The sequence below is a fragment of the Saccostrea echinata genome, unplaced genomic scaffold (assembly GCF_033153115.1).
Source record: "Saccostrea echinata isolate AGI-Se365-2 ecotype Australia unplaced genomic scaffold, CSIRO_AGI_Sech_v1 ptg000012l, whole genome shotgun sequence".
NCBI classification, from domain to species: Eukaryota; Metazoa; Mollusca; class Bivalvia; order Ostreida; family Ostreidae; genus Saccostrea; species Saccostrea echinata.
The window spans coordinates 23,459,143-23,483,270 of NW_026889761.1; the positions used below are offsets into that span (position 1 = coordinate 23,459,143).

The window sequence follows — 24,128 nt, forward strand, 5'->3', positions numbered from 1 at the left end:
TTATGAAAAATACTATATTCTATCCATCTTACTTTTTTTAAAAAAGATTTTTTTTTGGTTCTTTTTTTTTTTTTTTTGCAGTTAAATGCCTGAACTCTAATGTTAGTAGCAGATAAACAACTTACTTTCCTTAGATTAATTTTAATGATGCTATAAAGCAGATGACACACAAGTTTCTTAAAACATTAGGGGGATCCCATGTTTTCGATTAAATTGATAAAAGTTACTGTGCATGTGCAACATCACTTGTCTTCCTAGATATTGTGGACACAATAGTAATTTCTTAGTTCTCCTTCTTTCTAAAGAAAAATAAACTGGAAATTATAATTATCTTTTGAAAAAAGAGAAACTGTTATACAATAAATACATAAAAGGGATAAATCAACATTTTTTGCAAGCATAATAATCAGACCACAAAACTGTACTTTTATAACAATTCTTTTAACTTACTTAAACATTTAGATTTTTCACACACTGCAATTCCAAATAGAACTTGTTTTCCATTTAAATCACTTTTGAAGAAATCTACGCTAACTTCCACTGTGATTGTGTGTTGTGATGCATTGTGTTCACCAGGTGTAGTTGTTATCAGTTCTATGTTGTTGTCTATTGGAGGTGCTAAAAGTGGAGAAAAAGAATAAGGTTTCATTCTACACTTTAAATTATTCTAGGTTGAAAGTAAATAAGAAGTAGTTTGATATATCTTACGACACAATTAGAAATTTTATCTTCATGTCATTTTCATCCATTAAATGAAGGAAAACTAATAATATCACCTGTCAAATGTACCATTTCCCTTTGGTAGTTATAAGATTTATGTTGTTAAATATGATAGAATAGGAAAGTTTTCATTACATATGCATATTTTTTTAACTGGATATAATTTTCATGTAAAAGCTAGTACCTGGTCTTGCCAACAAATTGAATACAACACATTGGCTTTGCATGATAATTTGTCAGAACAGCTGTTATATATTCCTATGCATAACTCTAATTGCCTATATAATGTAGCTCCATTCTACCACAGGGGTCATAATTTAAAATAAACTTGTGTCTACACTATCTAAGGATGCTTCCATATAAATATGACTAATCATGACTCTGTTGTTCTTGAGAAGAAGATTTTTCCCTATGTATTCCTATATAAAACTTTGATTGCCCACTGTGCCTCTCCCTTTCCCTGCTGAAATATGCTTTCACATTAATATGACTAAACACAGCTTTGCTGTTCTTCAGAAGAAGATTTTTATAGATTTTTCCTACGTATTTTTATCTAAAACTTTGATCCCTCATTGTGACTCCACCCTACCCCCATGGATCACAATCTGAACAAACATGAATTTACACTACCTGAAGATGCTTCCATATTATCTGGTATTTATTTATCTTTTGAAAAGAGAGAAACTTTTACACTGTAAAATGAACAAATTTTCCGGTCTAGAAGAATTTTAAAAGATGCCATTAACTTTTCTCTAATTCATCATTATCATACCATTGTCGAATATGTGGCCCTTCATTTGTACAACCATTAATGGTGTTTTCCCAAGAATACTTTGTGGCAAGTTTACTTGAAATTGGCTTAGTGGTTCTTAAGAAGTAGTCAAAAATGTGAAAAGTTTACAGATGGACAAACAGACGGACGCCAGGCAAAATTTGATTAGAAAAGCATACTTGAGCATTCAGCTCACATGAGTAACAATTCAATGCTTACGATGAAATTCTCTAATATAATAGATTAGAATAAGCTTAATATAGAGAGCACAAGAATACTCACGACCAGCAGGTATGATATAGTCTTGTGAGACATCCTGACCTGCCATACTCTCATTATTTGTCACATACACCTTTAAAACAAGGAAACAAGTCAATATTATTGAGACATTTTGATGAACAGTATAGACATAACTATATACTTTACAATATTATACAACAATAAAAAGAAATTTTAGAGAAAATTGTTGAATAATATCGTGAAATATGAAAAATAAATGAATAAAATTTTGGATACCGCATGTTTGTTTTTCAACATTTTGCCGTGCTCCGTATATCATCATCAGCAGTATCAAAACGGCAATAATTTTATGAGATATTAAATAAAATCAAAAATTTTTACCAAGAATTTATTGGAATTTTTAAGAAATATGTTCCTGTGAAATTTCAATTCTATGTGACGTCTGTAAGAGTAAATAATAGCAGAGTCCGCGTAATTTTTGAACGGCCCTCGTATTTAACGAGGTTGGATCCCGATATTTAAAGTCTTAAGAATTTTTTTATGTTAAGGGGGTCAATATGCTTCTTTTGACGCTACGGTACATTTAATATGACCTTTTTGAAATTGTGTCTATTTCAAAAATCACATCTTCGAAGTTTTCGCCTCAATATTTTTATCCAAATACACCATGGGACAAAATATACTATTATTCCATCTAAAAAAAAAAAAAGGATTTACTTAAATTGCGATAAGGAAAAAGTTTCAAATTGCTCAATTATTTGACCTTTTTGCACTCACAAATTGTAATTATTCTGGCATTAAAAATATAACAAGCAGGAAAATTAATTTTAAGTTTTAAACCTGCTGAATTTAAGCAGATTGATCAAAGTTATCCTATAAATTCAGAAAAGAAAATAAAAAATGGAGGTTTATAAAATAATTTATTAGATATTATTAAAAAAGTGTAAATTTTAAGTTAAAATTGGCTCAGTTTTTTCCTAGACTTTCAGAACATATTGACTATATTTTTCACAGTATGATGATAGAATTCATAAAATTAATTTAACAGATATTTTAGAACCAGTATGAAACATTTCACTGCACAAAATAGCTCTATATGCAATCAGCGTGGAAGAGTCTAAACGTAACCGTACTGTAAATACTTTAAAAGGGAAAAATTGATCATTTTCTTCTAAAGAACCTTCCGCCGCCACAAAATATAGTTCCTGCTTTATTTCTATTTGTATAGAATTTAATCGCAATTTTTTAATTGAATATTGTTTAATTTCTAATGTAGAATCCGACTTTAACGTAGGAACTTAAATATGATGCAGAATTTCAGAAATATAGGTAAAAAAAATCTGCTCAAAAGCTAAGGATTGAACCTCTTTAAGCTAATATTTGTTTATTCATAAGTGCGTTTGTGTTTTGGAGAGGGTGCCTTTTTCACAGAATACGGATATTTTGGAAACATCCTCATTTTTGTTTTACACACCGTCTACTCAGTATTAGTTATACATACATATGCTGAATTTATCAATCATTTTTTTCAAAACTAGTAATTAATGCCGTTTGAGTATTAAACTATCGATTCCCAGGGGCTGCGTGTTTTTTAATTTATTTTGTGGTTCCTTCACAAATATTAGCACTTCGAGTAAGTCTTGCGCCACAGTTAAATTTGAAATGATGGAGAAGCCAGAACCCCAAAATGTGCATTGGCAAAAATATCAAAATTGAAATCTAAATAATTATTGTTAAGTAATACGCTTAACAAATTAACAGCGAAATCTTAAATTGATTATATGATGAAGATTTACCGTTACAGAATACACTTCCTCTGGTTCAACTGTGAAATTTTTTTCAACAAGTTGTGTTGAGAGAGAGACTGGGATTGTTCCTGTGATCTCTGTCTGCAAAAGAAAGAATGTCAAATATTTTAATCTAAGTTGAAGAACGCAGTTAAATCAATTCATTGTTTGCAAACGTAATGGTATGGTCAAAGATAACTAATTCAGTAGGTAAAGCACTTTACTAGTGATGCAGGGATCCCAAGTTCGATCCCCAGTCCAGACATACTTTTTCTCTCTTCCTGTTACACATAATATTTTTAACAATGACAATGAAATTGGGTACCCTATATGCAATATTTTGTAAAAATGACTTAGTTCAGCAGCTGGTATTTTTCTCTATTTTATCAAAAATTAAAGTCCTAGCAATATTCACATCTCTAATGTGTGTACAATTGTTCTGCAAAATAAAGATTCATCTAGAAAGCTGCAGGAGAAGTTATCTGGACAAAAGGGGTACCCTGTATGCAATATTCTGTTATAAAATGACAGTTCAACAGCTGGTATTTTTCTATATTTTATCAAAACTTAAGCTTTCAGGTCATGTGAATTTTCTTTTTTAATATTTCAAATTAATTTACCCCTTTATGACTGATTTTGAAGTGATAGTTTTCTAAGACACCATTCCACTCCTTCAGTGATGGTATGCTCCAAGATACGTATGCTGTTCTGTAGTCTCCAACTTTTATTTTGACAGTCAAGTTTTCCACTTGTCCTGGTGCTATATGTCAAAAAATAATACCAGTATAAGTATCATCACTGAAGTCTTTATCAGTCCTCTTTGCAAAGGAGGATAGTATTTTAAACAAAGAAGTCCATTTAAAATGATTTTTCCCTTCCTATTTATAGCCATGAAAATTTTTCACTCCATATATAAAAAAGTATCTTAATTAATATTTCAGGACCAACATAAAATATTTCACTGCACAAAATAATTCTGTGTGCAGGCTGCATGGAAAAATAGGAATCCAAACTTAACATACTGTAATTACTTCGAAAAATTGATCATTTTCTTCTCAAAAACCTTCCGCCACATAATATGGTTCCTCAATTAATGCTTTTTATCTGGAATTTCATCGTGGGTATTTAATTGAATGCAGTTTAACTTGCATTGTGGAATTTAAATTAAATGCAAGAACTAAAATATGATGCAGAATTCTAGATATAAAGGTCCAGACAAAATCTGCTCAAAGCTCAGGATCAAACCTCTTTAAATCATCACAGATTGGGAATGTTTGTAGATTAAAATTTGATTCCTTATAAAGTTAGTGTGACCTCAATCTAAACCGTGGAGGCATGATCTGAACTTTAATCTGAAAATAAACTCGAATTGCACTACCTGGGGATAATATATCTATCTACTGTTTAAGACCCAGGTGATTCAAAAAGGATAGATTTAAAATGACAATTTGTCTCCTCAGATAACTTCCTCATATTCTGTTATACATTTTTATATAAATTGTTAATCTAAACCACGAAATATAGAATCATTATATTAGCAGTACTATATAACTGAAAGACAAACCTGCTTGTTTTGTTCTGACAATATCTGATAAATCTGATGTTGTATTCCCTTTAATTGTAGCAGCATCTACTTTGAACTTATATGGCCAGTATTCCTCCAGTTCATCTAAGGACACTGACTTCTGGTGAAAACCTAAACTAAGATGTAAAAAAAATAAGTTATTGAAGTAAATTCTGTATTATCTTCAGTTAAAGGCAGAGATTTTAAGCACCGCCTTCAAAAATACCTGGTCTGTGTACCCTTGTCATTCAAGTGCAGTAAGGTACATCATTGGGTGCTAGAACTTGATTGACATTTACTTATTAGTCCCTGTGTATACCCTGTACACCTTGTTTGGCACTAATGGTGACTTTTGATCCTTTGATATTTACCTTATATGGTATAAACAATAGAGAAGCTGTATTACTATGGAATTTTTAGCTTGATAATATATTTAGTATTTGAAATAAATATGATATACATTATGATAATACATATCAAAATTAGGTATAACTTTTTTCAAAGCTCAACAAATACTTTAAATAATAATATTTTTTTAATGGGTGGGGACGCTTTGACACACATTCAATTACAAATTATTAATATTATTGAGATTAAATTTTATTTACAACTTTTTATTTCTAATTTAAAATCATCTCAAAATCCCAACACAGGTAAAGTTTGATTTCTTGGGTATTCTACTGTGTATTAAATCACTTTCTGTGTATAGGGATTGGGAGACAAACGACCACAGGTAGACTGCTAGCCCTCAAGGCATTCACACCTGTACAAAATAAGCCCCTCCCTCACCTGGAATTTACCACCCGATAAAAAATTTCTGCCTTTAGGGACCCTCTGTAGACTGCATGGAAGAATTCTAATTTTATGGGTTTTTTTATAAAGTTTAAGTAATCTGCCCTTAATTTTCTAAAACCAAACAAGGGCAACGCAAAGCGGAGCATCCCCTAGCACATCTATATACCAAGGTAGCATTTGACATCAATCTCGATGCAAATTACGCAACTTCCTTTACCCACACGAGGACAAACTAACAACACACACACACACACACCCTCACACACACAAGCGTGTTACTATATCTATGTACCGTCCACCTCAGTTGCCAAGGGATGATAAGTTAAAAACAAAAGCATTTTTCTCTACTGATAACTTTTTTGAATACTTCTACAATATTGTTGATGAACAGAAACAAACTGTTATAAGCCTAAAATACTGTGGAATCATTTTAATTCATGGGGGTCATTGTTCGTTGGTAATCAAAATTTTATTGGTTCGCAGGGACGTAATTTTGTGGGTAACTTGTATATTCAAATGGTTCCAAAAATATATATATTTACAAAATAATTGTTCTTGGGAAAGTAAATTCGTGTTTAAGGGTGACCCACAAATTCACGAACATTGGTCCCCCATGAACAATGATTCCACAGTATTGCCAACTTTTTTATCAAACATGGAATTATGATTTTCGTTGGACTCAGATTTTGTTCCAGGTACAGGCCTAGGCTGAAAATCATTAAACTGTAAAACGACTGATTAATCAATGTTAAGGATGTCTTACTTTTAAATGACAGAATTATACCCTAATATCTGATTTTATTTTTCTAAAAGGGATGTTGCATTTCTTTTGCGTTTCAGTATAGTTACATGACTGTGTGTTTAATGTGAAAAGACCTTTCTTTGAGTATCAATATTTTTGACCTCATGACCTTGAATTTGTAGTTTGACTACTTTGGGAAAAATTTACCTTGGTTATAATTTCTGAATGGTTGGTGCTAGGGCTTTGAAATTCACATGTGTATTCCTGGTGACAAACCTTTCTTTTGGTATTAAGATTTTGATCTCATGGCCTTATGCAGGGCCTTGATTGCACCTAAGTAGCACCTGAAGCTTTTTATAGGTGCCTAAAATTTTGATAAATGCCAAATTGTTGAGCATTTTTAATTGACTTGGCGATCGTCATATTTCAGAACTTTAAACTTTTCAAAATGTTTTTTTTTCTAAGAGGCAAAAAAATTTAAAGTGGAGATAATCATTTTTAGCAATGAACATGTCTTGTGTTAACTTTGTTATCTTGTTTGTTTTCACAGAGATCGTAGGAACAAAATCTTGCGTCGCATCAGTGCGAACAGAGCTAAATAAGGCTTAATAAGATATTAGCTGCCTAGGTAATTTTTGACTCCAGAAAACTGACAATTGTGAAATGTCGTAAATTGGATGGGTGATGTGGTCAAATGTTTGCCAGTTATATTCACACTCATTAAAGATATCATCTACAAGTTCGTGTTAGGTTTTAATTTTATAGAAGAGCATAAAATGAATATCATTTAAACAATTCTCAAGTAGAAAACTGACTGGTCAGCAAGGGCTCCGCAGAGGTATACAACTTAAAAAATGAGAATTTGACAAAGGAAAAATTTAAAAGGATATTTAAAAAATTATGAAGAATCTGAAATAGCAACTGTATACATCCGAAATGACGAAGGATAATATCTAACTACCTATTAGAAATTAATAATATCCTTGCATTTATCATCTTTGCTGGCCATGGGTTTCTGATTCGCTACTCTTCTCAAATCCTCTTGGCCTGCGGTGCTAAAAAAATTGGGATATTTTTTCTCGAGTTATGATTGGAGTTGATTGATACCGTTCGATCAATCATCATTTGCTTTTTGCAAATTACGATAACTATATCTTGACTCTTTAGTCTCGGGAACGAAAAACACGAGTAAACGATAACATGTCATTCTATAAATAGCTATATTGTCATCCAATTTTAAGTTGATGAGCAAATAATATGATCATGAATCTATATTGGAGATGGAGATTTGCATGCTAAATAGCAAATGAACATTGCTCGATTCCTTCTTGTTAATTATCCTCCAAAAACTTTAATTTTTCAATTCGCTTTTTATTTCTGTTGATGACGCAGTCTGTGTGTGTGGTAAGATTCGAGATCGTGCGACGTAAACAAACCCAACTTTTGACAGCACCATAGGCCAAGGGTTTGTGAGAAGATCGAGTAGCGGACCAATCAGAAACCGTTGGCTAGCGAAGATTTGTATTCATTTAAGGGAGTAAAATATATTATTATTATATAATACTTTAACTGAATGTATTGAAATCAGAATAAAGCAAGCAATTTTTGAAATGACAGCCTTTGGTGAATGCAATCCTAACCCAGGCTTTACCTTCCAAGCAAGCAGCACTTGCAAACATAGGTGTTAATTAATCTTAATCTGACAGATTAAGATATTTACTGGATTTTTTTTACAGCAGACAAGATAATTTATCCCAAAGTATTAATTGTACTACTGTTTCATCCTTTTATTTTGAGTTTGCAATCTTTAATTTTATTCTAAGTTTACAATAAGAACATTTTCAGCAATGATAGAATGGCCGTACCTATTATTTAATAGTTTCCTTGAATTTTTCGTAAGGCATCATCAAAAATTGACATATATATATATATATATATATATATATATATATATATATATATATATATATATATATATATATATATATATATATATATATATATAATCTCTATCTTTTTTAACATTGAAATTCCATGAAATATTTCAATAAAATATTTCGTTTTACAGAAAATAGTATGAACAATATGAAAAATCCAAACTTTTGTGAATGCAAACAATATCCATGATTGACCTTATTTTCAAGTTTAAGTTTAAAAGAGGAACATCTCTAACAGTTATTTCTCTTTGCCTATTCATTCTAACATAAAGTTAGGAATCTACCCCACCATCCCACCTCCAAATCAGATGATATAAAAAAAATTTTAAAAATCAAACCTATAACTATAATAAATCTTACTGCTTATACAAACAACATACCAAACTTGAACTTAATAGGACAATTATAAAAAGTTATTTAAAAAACAGAAAATTTGTGGATGGAAGAATGACAGACGGACAGACAGACAGTCAGAATGATTACAATAGGGCACCCGCAAATCTTTGAGGGGCCCTAATTACTTAGAATCATTTTAAATACTATTCCACGTAAGAATCAAGTAGGGGGCGGCATATGAAGGATTTCCATTTTTTTTAACTTTGCATGCTGGTAGAGTATGCTTAGTAACTTCCTAAAATAAAATATTTTTTTATCAAATCAGTGTCTGGTTTCCATGGCAACAGAAACACTGTTTGCAGCATATTATGGCTGAAATGTCCTCTAAAATTTTGCAAAATTGCCAATATTCAAGTTTAAATAAAAAGAAAATCAGAAAAGAAATCACAATTATATTTATTGCTCATTCAAATAACAGCTCAACTAGTTACTTGTCACAATAAATCAGAATATTTTTATGTCCAGTAAGATGTTTTAGTTTTGAAACGGAGATAATCCAAATTTGCAAAAACTTGAAAATATAAATTTTTTGAGGATTTTCATCTATTAAAAGATATAAAAACCCAACAGCCAAATCAAAAGACTTTGCTATTTTCATAGACATCATACCCTGTAGCTAATAAAAGTATAAAAACATTTTTGTGCAAATTATTATTAATATCCGAAAATTATGGATGAGTTTTTGACGATTTTCAGCTTTTAAAAAATATACGAACCGAACATCCAACTCAAAAGGCCATGCTATTTTCATAGACATCATACCCTATGGTTTATAAAAGAATAAAAAAAAATTGTGTAAATTATTATTAAGATCTGAAAAATATGGATAAGTTTCAAATAAAAATGAGTCGCCCGTGTGGGGCAGTGGTTAGAGCATTTGCTCTAGAGTCGCGGAGAAAGGAGCTGATCCTTGCATCGCGGGTTCGAATCCCACTGTGGGACTGGACACCGGTCCTTCGGATGAGACCGCGTAAACCGAGGTTCCGTGTCGCAGTAGGTGCTGGCACGAAAAAGATCCCTCACTGCTCAATGGCCCTGAGTGCCGAGTATAGGTCAAAATTTGCACTCTCCACCGGCAAGTGGTGGCGTCTCCATATGAGTGAAAAATTCTCGAGAGGGACGTTAAACAACAAAAAAACAAACAAAACAAACAAAAAAGAGCAATTTCACTATTTTCATCGAAGTCCAGAATATACAGCAGATGTGTGCATGTAAAATGAATTTGACATTTCAAAACAATTTTTTTTTATTTGAAATTTCAAATACAGCACAACTGTTTGCTTTTTACAATTAATCAATATAATATTTTGAAATCTAGTGTTCTAATTTATAACATATAATTTATAAATTATGTTCTAATTTAACTGAAAAGGTGAGATAATCCAAAAGTGCTGAAACCTGAAAATATCAAATATCTCAAGCTGTTTTTGAAGTCAGAGAATATTGTACCCTTCAGGTAGATAAAACATTGGCTACTAGATTTTTAGGATAACGAGATAGCTGGCACCTAAAATTTAGAGGTCACTTAGAATTAAGCATATATGACACAAATGTTCACAAAAACATCTTGTTCAATCATTAAAAGACACTTGGAAAGCCTTGTATAAAGATTAATGAGTTGAGCTGGCAAAAAAAAAAAACAAACAAACAAAAACAAAAAAACAAAAAAAAAAAAAAAAACGCGTAACTAACGGCACAAATTATCGAACATAAATTTTTTGCCATCATAATTAAATAAAAATGAACTTTCAAACAAACCGTATGCTTTTAGTTTTGGTTGTCTCCGGTTAAAGTTGGTTCCAGTATCATCAGTTCCTTCATACACATATATAGTGTACGTTGTGTTGCCAGGTGAGGGGGCTGCTACATCCCAAGACAACGTCAGACTCTTCGCCATTATATTAGTTGAACTTATATGTCCAGGTTTTTGTGGAACTGTATAATATTAAGTAAGAGGTAAAAAAGGTTATAATAACAAGAGGTATTTCACAGTCAGTATATGTAAGAGCCAGCCTTAGGGCATTTCATTTTAAATAAATTTTCTCAAAAACTTTGCAAACACATGAAGCCTATATAAATCTGTTCATCTTATTGGACACTTATTTCACAAAATTGACCCCTTTATCTCCTATTAACCAGCTAAATGATGTGTCCTTGTTTTTATTTTAACAATGAAGAAATTATTAAAATAAAAATTTTATTCACAACAAACTAATACTATCTCGTTGAAATTTTTTTAAATAGTATAGAGTTTTTGACTTTGGATATTGTTTTCCAATTCTAATAGATGCATAGAATTTATGGAAGAGTTAAATCATTCATGTAATTGCTTACTTTCTTCATCAGTCTTCACTGTTGCAATATTAAAGCGTCCTTCTCCGTTTCCATTCACTGCAGCCACTTTAACAACATAGTGGGTGTATGGTTTTAGACCTTTTACTTGGTGTACCACAGGCTGGGTTATATCAGGTTTTAGGACGAACTGACGGTCTGCACAGTCAACTAAACTCTTAAAACGTATAACAATTCAGTGATGAAAAAAAAGCATAGCTCATCTCAAATATCATCACCTGCAAATGAAGCAATGAAGTCCTAAACCAAATTAAGCCAAATATAGCATCCAAAAGAACAAATCCCTTTATACCTTATTGGTAGACTATCCATGCAGGTTTTGTTATGTGATAGGATTTACGTATTATTATTTGAAAAAGGCTTGCTCCAAAATTTATCACGTACCAACTCGTCCAGAAAATAATAGTCGGGACAGATTAAAGAAAAAAATCATCCATGTAAGTTTGGAAAGTGTGGTCATTTAAGCCAAGGCTTATTAAAAAAGGAACAAACTTTCTTTTAAAAAATCAATCTGTTCAATCATCCGAAAAATTTGGTTCAGATTTAACTTCTGAAGAAGGGCTGGTACGATGCATCCCTAGATGCATCATCAATGCATTGGACAAGGTCTGTTAATTGCCAAATTCGGCTCCTTGATTCATATAAAAATCAAACAAAAAAATACGACTAAAAGACCTTGAATTAAGCCTAAAAGAGAAAGACAGGATGAAAGTTAGAGCAACAGTTAAGGTTAACTTTTTCGAAAGCCCTTATATAGTTACTCGAAAATGAATTTGTTAGGAAAAATGACCTATTAAATAATCTAGAAAAATTTTATCAGATCTAGGATCTAGATCAAGTCTGGTTGAGTGTATCCCTAGATGCATCATCCATGCAAGTTTTTACACTAAGATTTAGGATTATATAAAGTAACTTGGAAATCAATCTGCATCAAAAATTTTAACCTGGTCACACATTCACAAAAATAAGGATGAATCCAACATCTAAAGCATGTCTGGTATTAAGCGTCCTTAGTTCATCATCCATGCAAGTTTACCATAGGGTTCATAGTTACTTTGTAATGGACCTGCTCCTCAAATTTAACTTTTTACTCATCTGGAAATTGAGGTCGCCCGCCTGGCGCAGTGGTTTGAGCGTCTACTCTAGAGTCGCCGAGTAAAGAGTTGATCCTTACGTGGCGGGTTCGAATCCCACTGTGGGACGTGGAGACTGGTCCTTCGGATGAGACCGTATCAACCGAGGTCCCGTGTCGCAGTAGGTGCTGGCACGAAAAAGATCCCTCACTGCTCAATGGACGTAAGTGCCGAGTATAGGACAAAATTTGCAGCTCTCGGCAAGTGGTGGCGTCTCAATATAAGTGATAAAATCTCTAGAGGGACGTTAAACAACATACAAACAAACAAAAACAGGGCCCAGATCAAGCATCCAAAGAAAATCTGGCAGTTTTCATCCCTAGATGCATCTTCCATGCAACTTTGGTCCTGCTTTGCTTCAATAGTTATTTGGAAATGGACCTGCTCCTTACACTTTAACGGGGTTGCCAACGCTGACATTGATCACAACACCAGGATATAGCATACGCTCATCTTGAGGTTTGCTCTTGAGGTGAGCTTTAAATGACATTCAACTCATGTATGGTATATAACTTTCCTAGATATATCATCCATGCAAGTTTTTTTCCAGATGTGGTTAAGACACCTACTTCAAAACTTTAACTTTGAAAACTATATTTGCTGGGGGGGGGGGGGGAGGGGTGTCATAAGTTCTAAGCTCCTATGATATAATACCATATACATGTAAGCAAAGTTTTAGCAAGGATTCAATATTGGCATTATTAGCGAGGGTTCTGAGATCGTTAAAATTGATTGATTGTGTGTTGTTTTACGTCCCATTCGAAAACTTTGAACTCATATAGAGACGTCACCTTATACCGGTGAAGGGCTTAAAATTTTGACCTTTACTCAGCACTCTGGGCCATTGAGCAGTGAGGGATCTTTATCGTACCAACACCTACCGTGACACGGGGTCTCGGTTTTTAAGGTCTGATCCGAAGGACCAGCAACTTTCACTTCAAAGTGCCGAGCGCATGGCTAAGGAACAGTTGCTACCCATGTTTTATCGACTTAGGTCAGTCGCGGCTGAGATTCGAACTCACGACCTCCCGATCACGTAGCGAACGCTCTTCCGACTGAACGTGAACGGTTGCTACAATTGAATATCGCTAAAAAAAAGCGATAAAAAAATGGATTTGATTAAGTGCTTTCTATATATACAATAAATGAATATATTGAAATGAGTTGAAACTAGATATCATTGAGATGGTGGCCATCTCAAAGGGCCCCGCTTTCAGCAATGAACATAAAAATGTAAGGTAGCTGAAAAGGGTTTATTTTGAAGAGGAACATTTGTGTACTATTAAGGGATGTGTTGTTTGAGTCTAAAGGGCTTCTATGTCATCCTTTTTATAATAAAAAATGGCACGAAAATCACGAGTGCTCCATACCCTCTATCAAAAAACGGCACAAAAATTACGAATGTTGCACATCCTGTATCAAAATATGGAAGGAAAATCACAAATGTTTCGTACCCTAAGTTAATTGGTTAAGTTTGAGGCTGCCTGGACTTAAGGGAAAGAAATTATGCATCACACAAAAATTGAACAGAGAGGCTATTTTGACATTGACCTAGAAACTTTGTTCAAGGTCACTGCACATCCACTGACCAGTGGCACTCTGTGAGTAAAGTATGAGCCACATGACCAAGAGGAGAGGAGATATGCTCCGAACAAGGATTTTTCATATAATTCTGCTATGATCTTAACCTTAGACCTAGAAACATGGTTCAAGGTCACTGCACTTCCTTTACCCAAAGGCACACTGTTGGTGAGGTATGAGCCAGATTGGGCCACGGAGAGAGAAAATATGCTCCAGACAAGAATTTGAACAGAGAGGCTATTTTTGACCTTGACCCTTGACCTAGAAACTTTGTTCAAGGTCACTGCACATCCACTGACCAGTGGCACTCTGTGAGTGAAGTATGAGCCACATTGGACCAAGGGGAGAGGAGATATGCTCTGAACAAGGATTTTTCATATAATTCTGCTGTGACCTTAACCTTAGACCTAGAAACATGTTTCAAGGTCACTGCACACCCTTTAACCAAAGGCACTCTGTGGGTGAGGTATGAGCCAGATTGGGCCAAGGAGAGAGAAAATATGCTCCAGACAAGAATTTAAACAGAGAGGCTATTTTTCACCTTGACCCTTGACCTAGAAACTTTGTTCAAGGTCACTGCACATTCATTGACCAGTGGCACTCTGTGAGTGAAGTATGAGCCACACTGGACCAAGAGGAGAGAAGATATTCTCCGGACAAGGATTTTTCATATAATTCTGCTATGACCTTAACCTTTGACCTAGAAACATGTTTCAAGGTCACTGCACACCCTTTACCCATAGACCTTCTGTGGGTGAAGTATGAGCCAGATTGGGCCAAGGAGAGAGGAGATATGCTCCGGACAAGAGATATTGGACGGACAGACGGACGGACGGACGGACAGACTGATCACTATAGAGCGGGGCCCTTATAATTATAATATCATGCACAAGCATATTATTCAGAGAGGACTGCTTCACATTGATATTTACTCCACTGAGTCGATAACATTTTTATGCTTTGTTTAGAGTTTAAGGATTTTAGGAGTGGTTACATCTGAAAATTGACAGATTTTTTCAAGACAGATAAAAAAGTTTTTACATTTTATTAGTAAAATACTGTAATTTATCCCTTGAATAAAAGTGATATTTACACAAGTGATATTTTTTCAGTAAAAATATCAAAGATATATATTTTCAACTGTAAAAAATATAAGAATCATGGCTAAAACTGCCTAGAATTCCTCAGGTTGTTGGTAAAATTCATGTTTACAATTTTCAATCTCTCAATCCTTTTTGCTCTGACCTAGCTATGTCTCACAACCACTCAGTTACGATGTCATAGCCTGCAACACTCTGTTATAAAAACAGACAAGAGCAAAAAATGTAATAGAAAAAATATTCAAAATTCTCAAGACAGGATTTTTAAACTAATTTTGTTAGTCCTTTAGATTCATAACAAAAACCATGTCCCACTCAAGAAATAATTACATAAATGGAAAAGGACTGAATATTTCTGTATATTGATCTGTGCCTTACCATACATTGTGGACAGTTTCCTACAAGAAAAATCTCTTGTACACATGTGGATCCTTCCAAAATAACGATTCTGTATGCAGCTAACTGGCCCTTCACATTTTCAGGTATTTCAAAACTAATTTTGAAAACTCTGCTCCCAATTTCATAGATACTTAAATAAGTTGGAGGGCTAGATACTGAAATTGAAAGTAAATAAGAATGGCAATATTTCAAGGAAAACTATCTTGTTCCAAAATTTCTTGAAAAAATTCTTAAAAATCTCTGATTTTTTTTCAAATCAAATTTTGACTTATTTAATTAAGTTTTATTGATTTGCAGTTCGCATCAGTAGAGTATGGAATTATAACAAAATGATATAATAATACATAAATCTTCTATTTGATATGATCATTTTAGACTTCTATATAAATATAAACGATTATATCATTTGTTAGCAAAGGAATTAATGTTGCAGCTATTGCAGAAAAAAAAACTACCTGGTATGCGGGATATGTACATTTTCTGCAACAGCTGCAACATCAATGTTTCAATTTCCAAACAAACAACCAAATACTTTAAATCATTTCATTATTTAAAATTCTATGGTGATAAACACACAACCAACTCTTTATTTTTTCTTTTCCATTCAAAGAGTTTGACACTTAAGACACAACATGAATTAAAGTAACAGAGTCGAATTCTATACTGTTAGACATACGACAAAAGGTCTATAGGCCACAACGCACACCTAAGCTAAGTAACTATGGTCCCTCTTGGTCTAAATTAGCTGATTCTTCTTTCTATATATTCCAGTGTAAAACTTGATCACCCATTGTAGCACAACCCTACCCTTGGGGATCATAACTTGAACAAACTTGAATCTGAACAATCTTATGATGTTTTTTTTATAAATCTGACTTATCATGACTTTACTGTTCCTTTTTATTCCTATGTAAACTTTGATCACCCACTTATGGTGTCACCTTATACCTTCAGGTCATGGTGTGAACAAATTTGAATCTACACTACCTAAGAATGCTTCCATATAAATAACACTGATCATGGCTTTGCTCTTCTTGACGAGAAGATAATTTTCAAGATTTTTTCCATATACCCATGAAAAATGCTGATTGCCCATTGAAGCCCAATCATTTCTCTTGGGGCCAAGATAGAAACAAACTTGAATCTACACTATCTGAGGATACTTCAATATAAATATGATTAATCATTGCCTTCCTATTTTTTTATTTTTTAAGGATTTTTTATTTTTAAAGATTTTACATACTTATACTCAAGTTAAACTTTGGTTGACTATAGAAACTAAACCCTACCCACAGGCGTCATAATTTTAACAAACTTGAATCTACACTACCTATGGATGATTCCATATAAATATAACTGATCTTGGCTTTGATGTTCGTGAGAAGATTCTTCCTATGTATACCGATGTTAATCTTTGATAACCAATAGTGTCCCAACCCTATCCTTTGGAGTAATGAAGCAGTTCTTTTATTGTGTATCTTTAGAAGTTGCATCAGAGCAAGTTTGGTCAACATAGGGTTTATAGTTATTTAAGAATGAACCTGCTCCCAAAAATTTAACATGGTTACTCAACTGGAAAATGGAGGTTAGTTCCAGCACCAGTAGCAAGTCTGTTAGTGTGCATCATTTGATGTTAATCTATGCAAGTAAGGTAATCATAGGGCTTATAATTACCTTAAAATAAATCTTAACTTGGTTAGTTATTTAGAAATGTAGAAAAGATCCAGCATCTAATCTGTAGGCAAGCATCCCTAGATGTATAATCTCTACAAGTATGGTTAATATATGCTTATACTTGCTTAAAAATGAAACCTGTATGAAAAAAATGTATCCTTCTCTGAAGGCTTTTACATGCATCAATAACATTAATTGGTCATTTTTAGCAAAGCTGTATATATGAAGCTGTGGTCTGGAAAAAATGGGATGTTACGAGCATGAAGCTACAGTGCTTCTCGTGAAAAAAGTGTATTTTTTGCGCACAAAAATGTACTGTTTCTCAACTTTTCTCCATAATAATAAGCTGCCATCTGAAAATATTACTAATCATAACCATTTGTTCCTAACACATTCTTTTACTACTTCAACAACAAAACTGTTTGTGTAATTCATGTAAGAAGCATGTTGGGCCAAAATGACAGTATAACTATTAACAACAGTTTTGGTGAATGTATTTTTAGAAGTAGTAAAAGAATATGTTATGAACACTCGGTTTAATTTTCTGGATTAGAAAAGCTGAAATTATTCCGTTTGTCATACAATTCAGTTATTAGTAGGCCATAATCGTCTTTAGTCAGTAAAATATTCAAATAAAAAAACAGATGTGACAGACTCTGTGGTATCTTTTATTTTGAGTGCACTGGGATATATCGATTCGACATATAAGTGAAGATAATTGTTGACCATTAATGAAATGTGATTGTTTTATCTATATGATGAGTAAAGATCACAGCAAAGAGTTTTCTTCTCATGAAATAGTGTTGAATGAATTCTGCTTTAAATACGTAAAATATGAAGAAACGAACAATATTCAAGTTCAAAGTCCATTCAAACAAGACAAATCGGGAGCAGAGCATACAGAGACTTCCAAAACTTCAGAGGTGGGACAAGGTGCGCATCCCCTGCCGACTGGTCACACCCGCCGTGGTCTTCTTGTCATATTTGGGAAAAAAGGAAATAACCGTCGACAACCCAGTGTGTAAATAATGGCCTAACAATTAGTATGACAAACGCCTGCCAGCATTTGACTCATTGATAGTTTGCATTTGCTGACAAGGTCATGATATCGACCAAAAAACTTGGGAAATGATGACTTCAAACAATACTCTTGATATCCTTGTTACATCAACGTCTTTGTCAATAGCTTGCTCCGTTTTAGACATTGTTCATACGTAGAGCATGCTCATGCGTATCGAATCCAATGGGAGACATAAACCCCAAATGCAGGTGATAAAGGTATATTTGCTACATAAGTAAGGGAAGTTGACGATGGAAAAGCTGAAGTCATCACGTTTTCTTAGAACTTTGTTGTTAGGTTACCATTAACTTCTTTTTCTAGAAAAATATCCAAATATGACACAAATGTGTCAGACTCTGTTGTTTCTCTTATTTCAAGCTTACTGGGAAATATCAAGTCGACATATGAATGGAAGTAGCTATTGTAGAGTATTTTGAGTATAAAAATAGATCGGCTAATAAAGGAGCACAATTACTAACCAACAAATCTAAACAGGTTGTCTAAAGAGTGGTTTCCAAAAACTATACAGATATTGTCAATGTGATATCAAAAGATTTTTTATATAACTTCAGAGTGGTTAAATTAGAATGATTTTTAAGAAAGTAATTTAATTTGTAGATGAGCCATTGTACACTGTATTTTTTTTGTGTGTTGTAATTATTTTTACCACAGTTACCAAAGATTCTGACACATCTGTTTCATGTTTAGATATTTTACTAGAAAAAGACGTTTATGGTAACCTACATTTAAACAACAAAGTGTATGTCTCTCAGTTGATTCGATACGCTAGAGCATGCTCTAAGTATGAACAATTTCTAAAAATGAGACATGCTATTGACAAACAAGTTGACGAAACAAGGATATCAACAGTCTCTTTTGAAGTCATCTTTTCGTAAGTTTTTCGGTCGATACAATGACCTTGTCTGCACATACAACCTATCATTGAGTCAAATTCTGACTTACGTGTTTCATACAAACTGTTAGACCATTATTTATACACTGAACTGTTTACGGATTTTTTCCGGTTTTTGTTTCCCGATCATGACAAGGAGCACCCGGCGGGTGTGACCAGTCATCAGGGGATGCTCACTCCTCCATGGCACCTGATCCCATCTCTAAATTTTGAAGTGTTTGCTCTGCTTCAAATTTTTATCGCTTCATTGGTCTTTTGAGATTGAATACTGTGCGTTATCTTCATATTTCATTTAAATACCACCATGTTGCGTTAAACATCTGATAGCCTCACTGGGATCGCTAATTTTTTGTGTTTCCACTGCATCATTGATCGTCCGGACAGTGAAATTATACATCATCTCTGAAATATAGATATATTGTACATATTTAACATATATTATACACTTTTGATTTATGCAACTAATAAAAGTTTACCGCACTTGACATTTTTTTAATATCGAACAACCTAAGGACCAATTCTGAATTTAACCGGCTTCCTTACAAGATGTTAATTTAAAACATTAGTTACAACTCGGATTATCCCGCAATTCAAAGTAAGGAATTTACATAAAAAAAACAGTGAAATAATGATATATATTTATCTATAAAAGGACATTTTTAGGGATTTTTTTACCGTGAAAAAAATGAAAGTAATATTTTTTTCACACTGTGCAAAAGTATTGATGATTCTTTTCGATTCATGAATTTATAAAAAATAAGCCATGGTAAAGCACTAAATCACAAGAGTAAATAAATCAATATAGAGCGTCTGCTCTAGAGTCGCAGAGTAAGGAGTTGATCCTTATGTCGCGGGTTTGAATCCACTGTGGGACTTTGATATTGGTCTGTTAAGTTCTGTACTACTTGTTGAGAACATTATGACACATAACCAGCATATATATGCTATTCAGAGTCTCATGGTAGAAAATTAACATAAGACTAGTGCTCTTAGGTTGCTTATCATACGTATTATTACTACATGTAAATAGTGGTCGACCTCGTGATGCAGTGGTTAGAGCGTCTGCTCTAGAGTCGCAAAGTAAGGAGTTGATCCTTACGTCGCGGGTTTGAATCCACTGCGGGACGTAAAGACCAATCCTTCGGACTGCATAAACCAAGGTAGCATGTCGCAGTAGGTGTGGGTACGAAAAAGATCCCTCACTCATCAATGACCCTGAGTGCCGAGCATAGATTAATATTTGAATCCCTCCATTGGCAAGGGGTGGCCTCTCCATATAAGTAAAAATTTCTCGAGAGGTACATTAAACAACATGCAAACAAACTAACAACAAATAATAAATAGGGAAATTCGCAATTATTGAACTGCATTCTCTTCATTTTCTTTACTCTAGAGCATAACTCAATTATAAATACAGATGTGTCTCAGGTAAGGATGTGCACCTTCTGTTTTATACTTCTAATAGTGGAACCGTTCACGGTAGCTCAGTCGGTAGAGCGCCCGCTTCATGATCGGGAGGTCGTGAGTTCGAATCTCGGCCGCGAATGACTTAGGTCGATAAAAAATGAGTAGCAACTGTTCCTTCGCCAAGCGCTCGGCACTTTGGAGTGAAAGTTGCGGGTCCTTCGGATGAGACCTTAAAACCCGAGGCCCCCTGCCATGGCAGGCGTTGGCACGATTAAGATCCCTCACTGCTCAATGGCCCAGAGTGCCGAGTAAAGGTAAAAATTTGTAGCCCTTTACCGGTATATGGTGACGTCTCTATATGCGTGAAAAGTTCTCGAATAGGACGTAAAAACAACATACAATCAACATACAATCTAATAGTGGAAGAGAAAATTCTTTCTTTTATAAACACATTTATATGATGTTCGCAATTACTGAACTGCAGTCTATACATTTTCTCTACTCTAGAGCATAACTCATTTATAAATACAGATGTGCCTCAGATGAGGATGAGCACCTTCTGGTTAATACTTCTTATAGTGGAAGAGAAAATTCTTTCTTTTATAAACACATTTATATGATGTTAAAGATATATACACGCTATAACTTGCGTCAGTTAAAATAATGTTGAAAATTCATTTATTTTGTTTACCAATTAAAGTTACAAAAATACTGTAAATTACACAATTGAAAATGAACGCATTATAAAGATGTCAAATTATAATTATTTAATATCCTGCCGGGAAAGTAAAGCCTCTATTTAAATTAATGCATCACGTGACACTGTCGCTACTTTCAGGCTGATAAACAAAAATAGCGTCAAGAAAACGAGGTAGGCCGGTTGGTATATAAATAACTTTTGACGATGGCAAACGTCTAACACTTAAAGATACTTATCTTTTAAAGCAACCAGTAATAACTTTATATTCCTGTCTGTATACTGTTTACGCACTTCCTTAACCAATATTCATGAAAAAGGCAGAATTCTTAATTGCAGATCTTGCTTAATTGTTTTGTAATTACAACGACTTATTCAGTAAAACTTTGTGGAAAGTTTTAGTTCTTCATTACACATCATATTTCTCAAATCATTTAATCATTTTGCTTCACATAAAAAATTGGCGTTTATATAGCGTGTATATCTTAAACTTAATCTTTTCTAAATTTCATTGAAATCAAAATGAAACTAAGGAACACTATTTCTGCATTATTCTACTCTTAGTAATCATTCAGGTTCAAAATCAGATTTGAACGGAAGAGAAAAAATAAAGAAATAGACTAAATAATCACTATAAATAATCAATGAATACACACAATAAGCAATAATTTAAAGGATAAAAATACCTGGACTTAAACCCATGACATTGTAACTTGTAGCATTATTTGTTGTGTTAATGATGCGACCTCCAGGACTTCCAGGATTTATATGAATCTGGTACATCACAATTTGTCCATTAGGGTTGGTGGGAGGCTCCCAACTTATTTCTAAAGAGATATCCTTTGGCTGTTGTGGACAACTAACATCATTAGGTGGCTTTGGTCCTTAAAAAGGTGACATACATAATGCATATACTTTTTGCATATACTTTGTAATGCATATCATGGTTCCAGAATTCTAAGTTTACAAATGATGCTGTTTATTTTCAATACTGGCAGAATAATGTGATCAAGTCAAATGACCAGGATTCATGTACATTTCAAATTGTCAGGAATAAGAACATTTTCTCTGTAAAAGTTTAAGCATAGATATTGTTGTACTGACAGAAAAGCAGACAGGCAGACAATGTAATTGCTATGCATCACTTAACTTTACTGAAGTTATGATAGTTTTTCAGCATTTGAAATTTTTTTCTTATATCCTGTTCACAAGGAGAGTTTAATTCGCAGTAAATTAAAGAGAAGTAAAATAGTGTGAATATGCAATATTTTTTTCTACAGTACTGGATATTCAGTAGAGCTATTATGACGTCATTTGCAAATCACATCACATTATGCAGATCAGATCCATTTGACATAATATTACAGTGTTTGTACACATTTTAGTGAATAACATAATTTTCCTTTATTTTCACTCAAAAATAGCACAGATACCTATATCCGACCGATATGCAGCATGTTACCTAATTCTGTCGTAAAAGTTATGCATGCGTCAGAATTCAATTGGAATTAGCTTCGTTTAGCGTTCGTGAACTCGAAAGTAATACAAAATAATTTAATGCGCATAAAGTAATTCGAATTAAACTAATTAGTATCAAATTCTCTTTGTGAACGCGGTTCAAATTTATTTCGCAGTAACTTACGTTTACTTCGAATTAAACTTTCCGTGTGAATAGGGTATTTATTCTTACTTGTTGGGGTAATTCTAATTGTCTCAGAGTATGCCATGCTTCTCTTTTCACCAGTTGTTTCATTTGATGTACCACTGATTGTCACAATACTGACTACATAGTATTTCCCAGGGGTCAATAAAACGGAGCATTGCATTTTCATTTACAGTTAATTGGTTTGCTCTGTCAATCATCACTTCATATTTGGTAACAAAGGTATTGGATGGAGGAGTCCACTTTAAGGTGAGGTTGTCGTGAGCAAATGAACTTTCACTGTACGAAATAGAACCAGGCGGAAGTGGATCTGTAAAAAAAAACACAAGAAATAGTTAAAATGGTAACGAGTTATATATGGAGTATACGTATCATACTTACCTCATATTCATATCGATTTCGATTTCAATTCACATACAAGAAAAGGGTGAAAATAACAAACAGGGACCGATCTAAAAAAAAAAATTCCACAAACAATACAAATCTGTAAATAGGTTCAAACATGTTCCATCGGAAATTTCTCATGTTGGTTCAGGGTCCTAGAAGGAGTAAGCATCCCCTATTGACCTGTTACGTCTGCCGTGTGCCTAAGTATTGATGAGGTAGACGGAACATTTTATGTCGAGTTTAGTATTAAAGCAAAGGCCTAAAATTTATCTGAAGATAGTCAATCAAAAATACGGTCCATTGATAGGTTATATTTGCTAACCAGGTCATTATAACGACCATAAAATTTAGGATATTTAGACCTTGACTGGAAGTAACTGTTTTTATCGATAAAACGTCGTTTATATATCTTATTATCGAGTTGAAGGCCACAGCAAATGTTTCCTTCTTCTCATGGAGAAGTTTTTGAATAAACTATGTTCATAGAAATTAAAAAAAAATTAAAAAATAAAGGAGTACACTAAGTGTCCAAGAATTACAAAATGAATAGAATACTTAACATATCAATAATAATCTGTGCATGTAAAACATTGACCCCCATTGTGGCCCCACCCTACCCACTGGGGTCATGATTTGAACAAACTTGAATTTACACTACCTGAGGATCCTACCATATAAATATGACTAATCATTGCACTACTGTTTTTGAGAAGAAGATTTTTTCCTATATATTCCTATGAAAAATTTTGATCCTCCATTGTGGCCCCACCCTATCCACGTGGGTCATGATTTGAACAAACTTGAATCTA

The 24,128-nt window shown here is 33.5% G+C and overlaps 1 protein-coding gene, 1 long non-coding RNA gene and 1 other non-coding gene across 3 annotated transcripts; 1 reads left to right on the forward strand and 2 right to left on the reverse strand.

Moving 5' to 3' along the window:
* Window positions 1–455: 455 nt before the first annotated feature.
* LOC133185569 (uncharacterized) lies at window positions 456–3,616 on the reverse strand. The gene is made up of 3 exons (XR_009720925.1): window positions 3,529–3,616; window positions 1,775–1,844; window positions 456–618 (listed from the first exon to the last, which is right to left on the reverse strand). It is a non-coding gene; the product is annotated as an uncharacterized LOC133185569 (long non-coding RNA).
* Window positions 3,617–3,722: 106 nt separating this feature from the next.
* Window positions 3,723–23,073, reverse strand: LOC133185157 (phosphatidylinositol phosphatase PTPRQ-like). Its single transcript, XM_061320215.1, has 8 exons — window positions 22,960–23,073; window positions 21,956–22,153; window positions 15,498–15,673; window positions 11,288–11,462; window positions 10,712–10,888; window positions 5,084–5,215; window positions 4,140–4,279; window positions 3,723–3,800 (listed from the first exon to the last, which is right to left on the reverse strand). Exons 1-8 carry the CDS (start codon window positions 22,994–22,996, stop codon window positions 3,723–3,725), a joined length of 1,113 nt encoding a protein of 370 aa, XP_061176199.1. The 5' UTR covers window positions 22,997–23,073.
* Window positions 20,639–20,711, forward strand: Trnam-cau (transfer RNA methionine (anticodon CAU)). Its single transcript has one exon. It is a non-coding gene; the product is annotated as a tRNA-Met (tRNA).
* Window positions 23,074–24,128: the final 1,055 nt, after the last annotated feature.

Excerpts from the sequence above, each read along its gene's own strand:
- LOC133185157 (XM_061320215.1), bottom strand. The coding sequence starts at position 22,996 with ATGGCATACTCTGAGACAATTAGAATTACCCCAACAA. Across the intron at positions 10,889-11,287 it reads AGTGAAGACTGATGAAGAAA|TTCCACAAAAACCTGGACAT; the intron begins GTAAGCAATTAC and ends AATATTATACAG. Across the intron at positions 3,801-4,139 it reads TCAAAATCAGTCATAAAGGG|GAAGAGAGAAAAAGTATGTC; the intron begins GTAAATTAATTT and ends TATGTGTAACAG.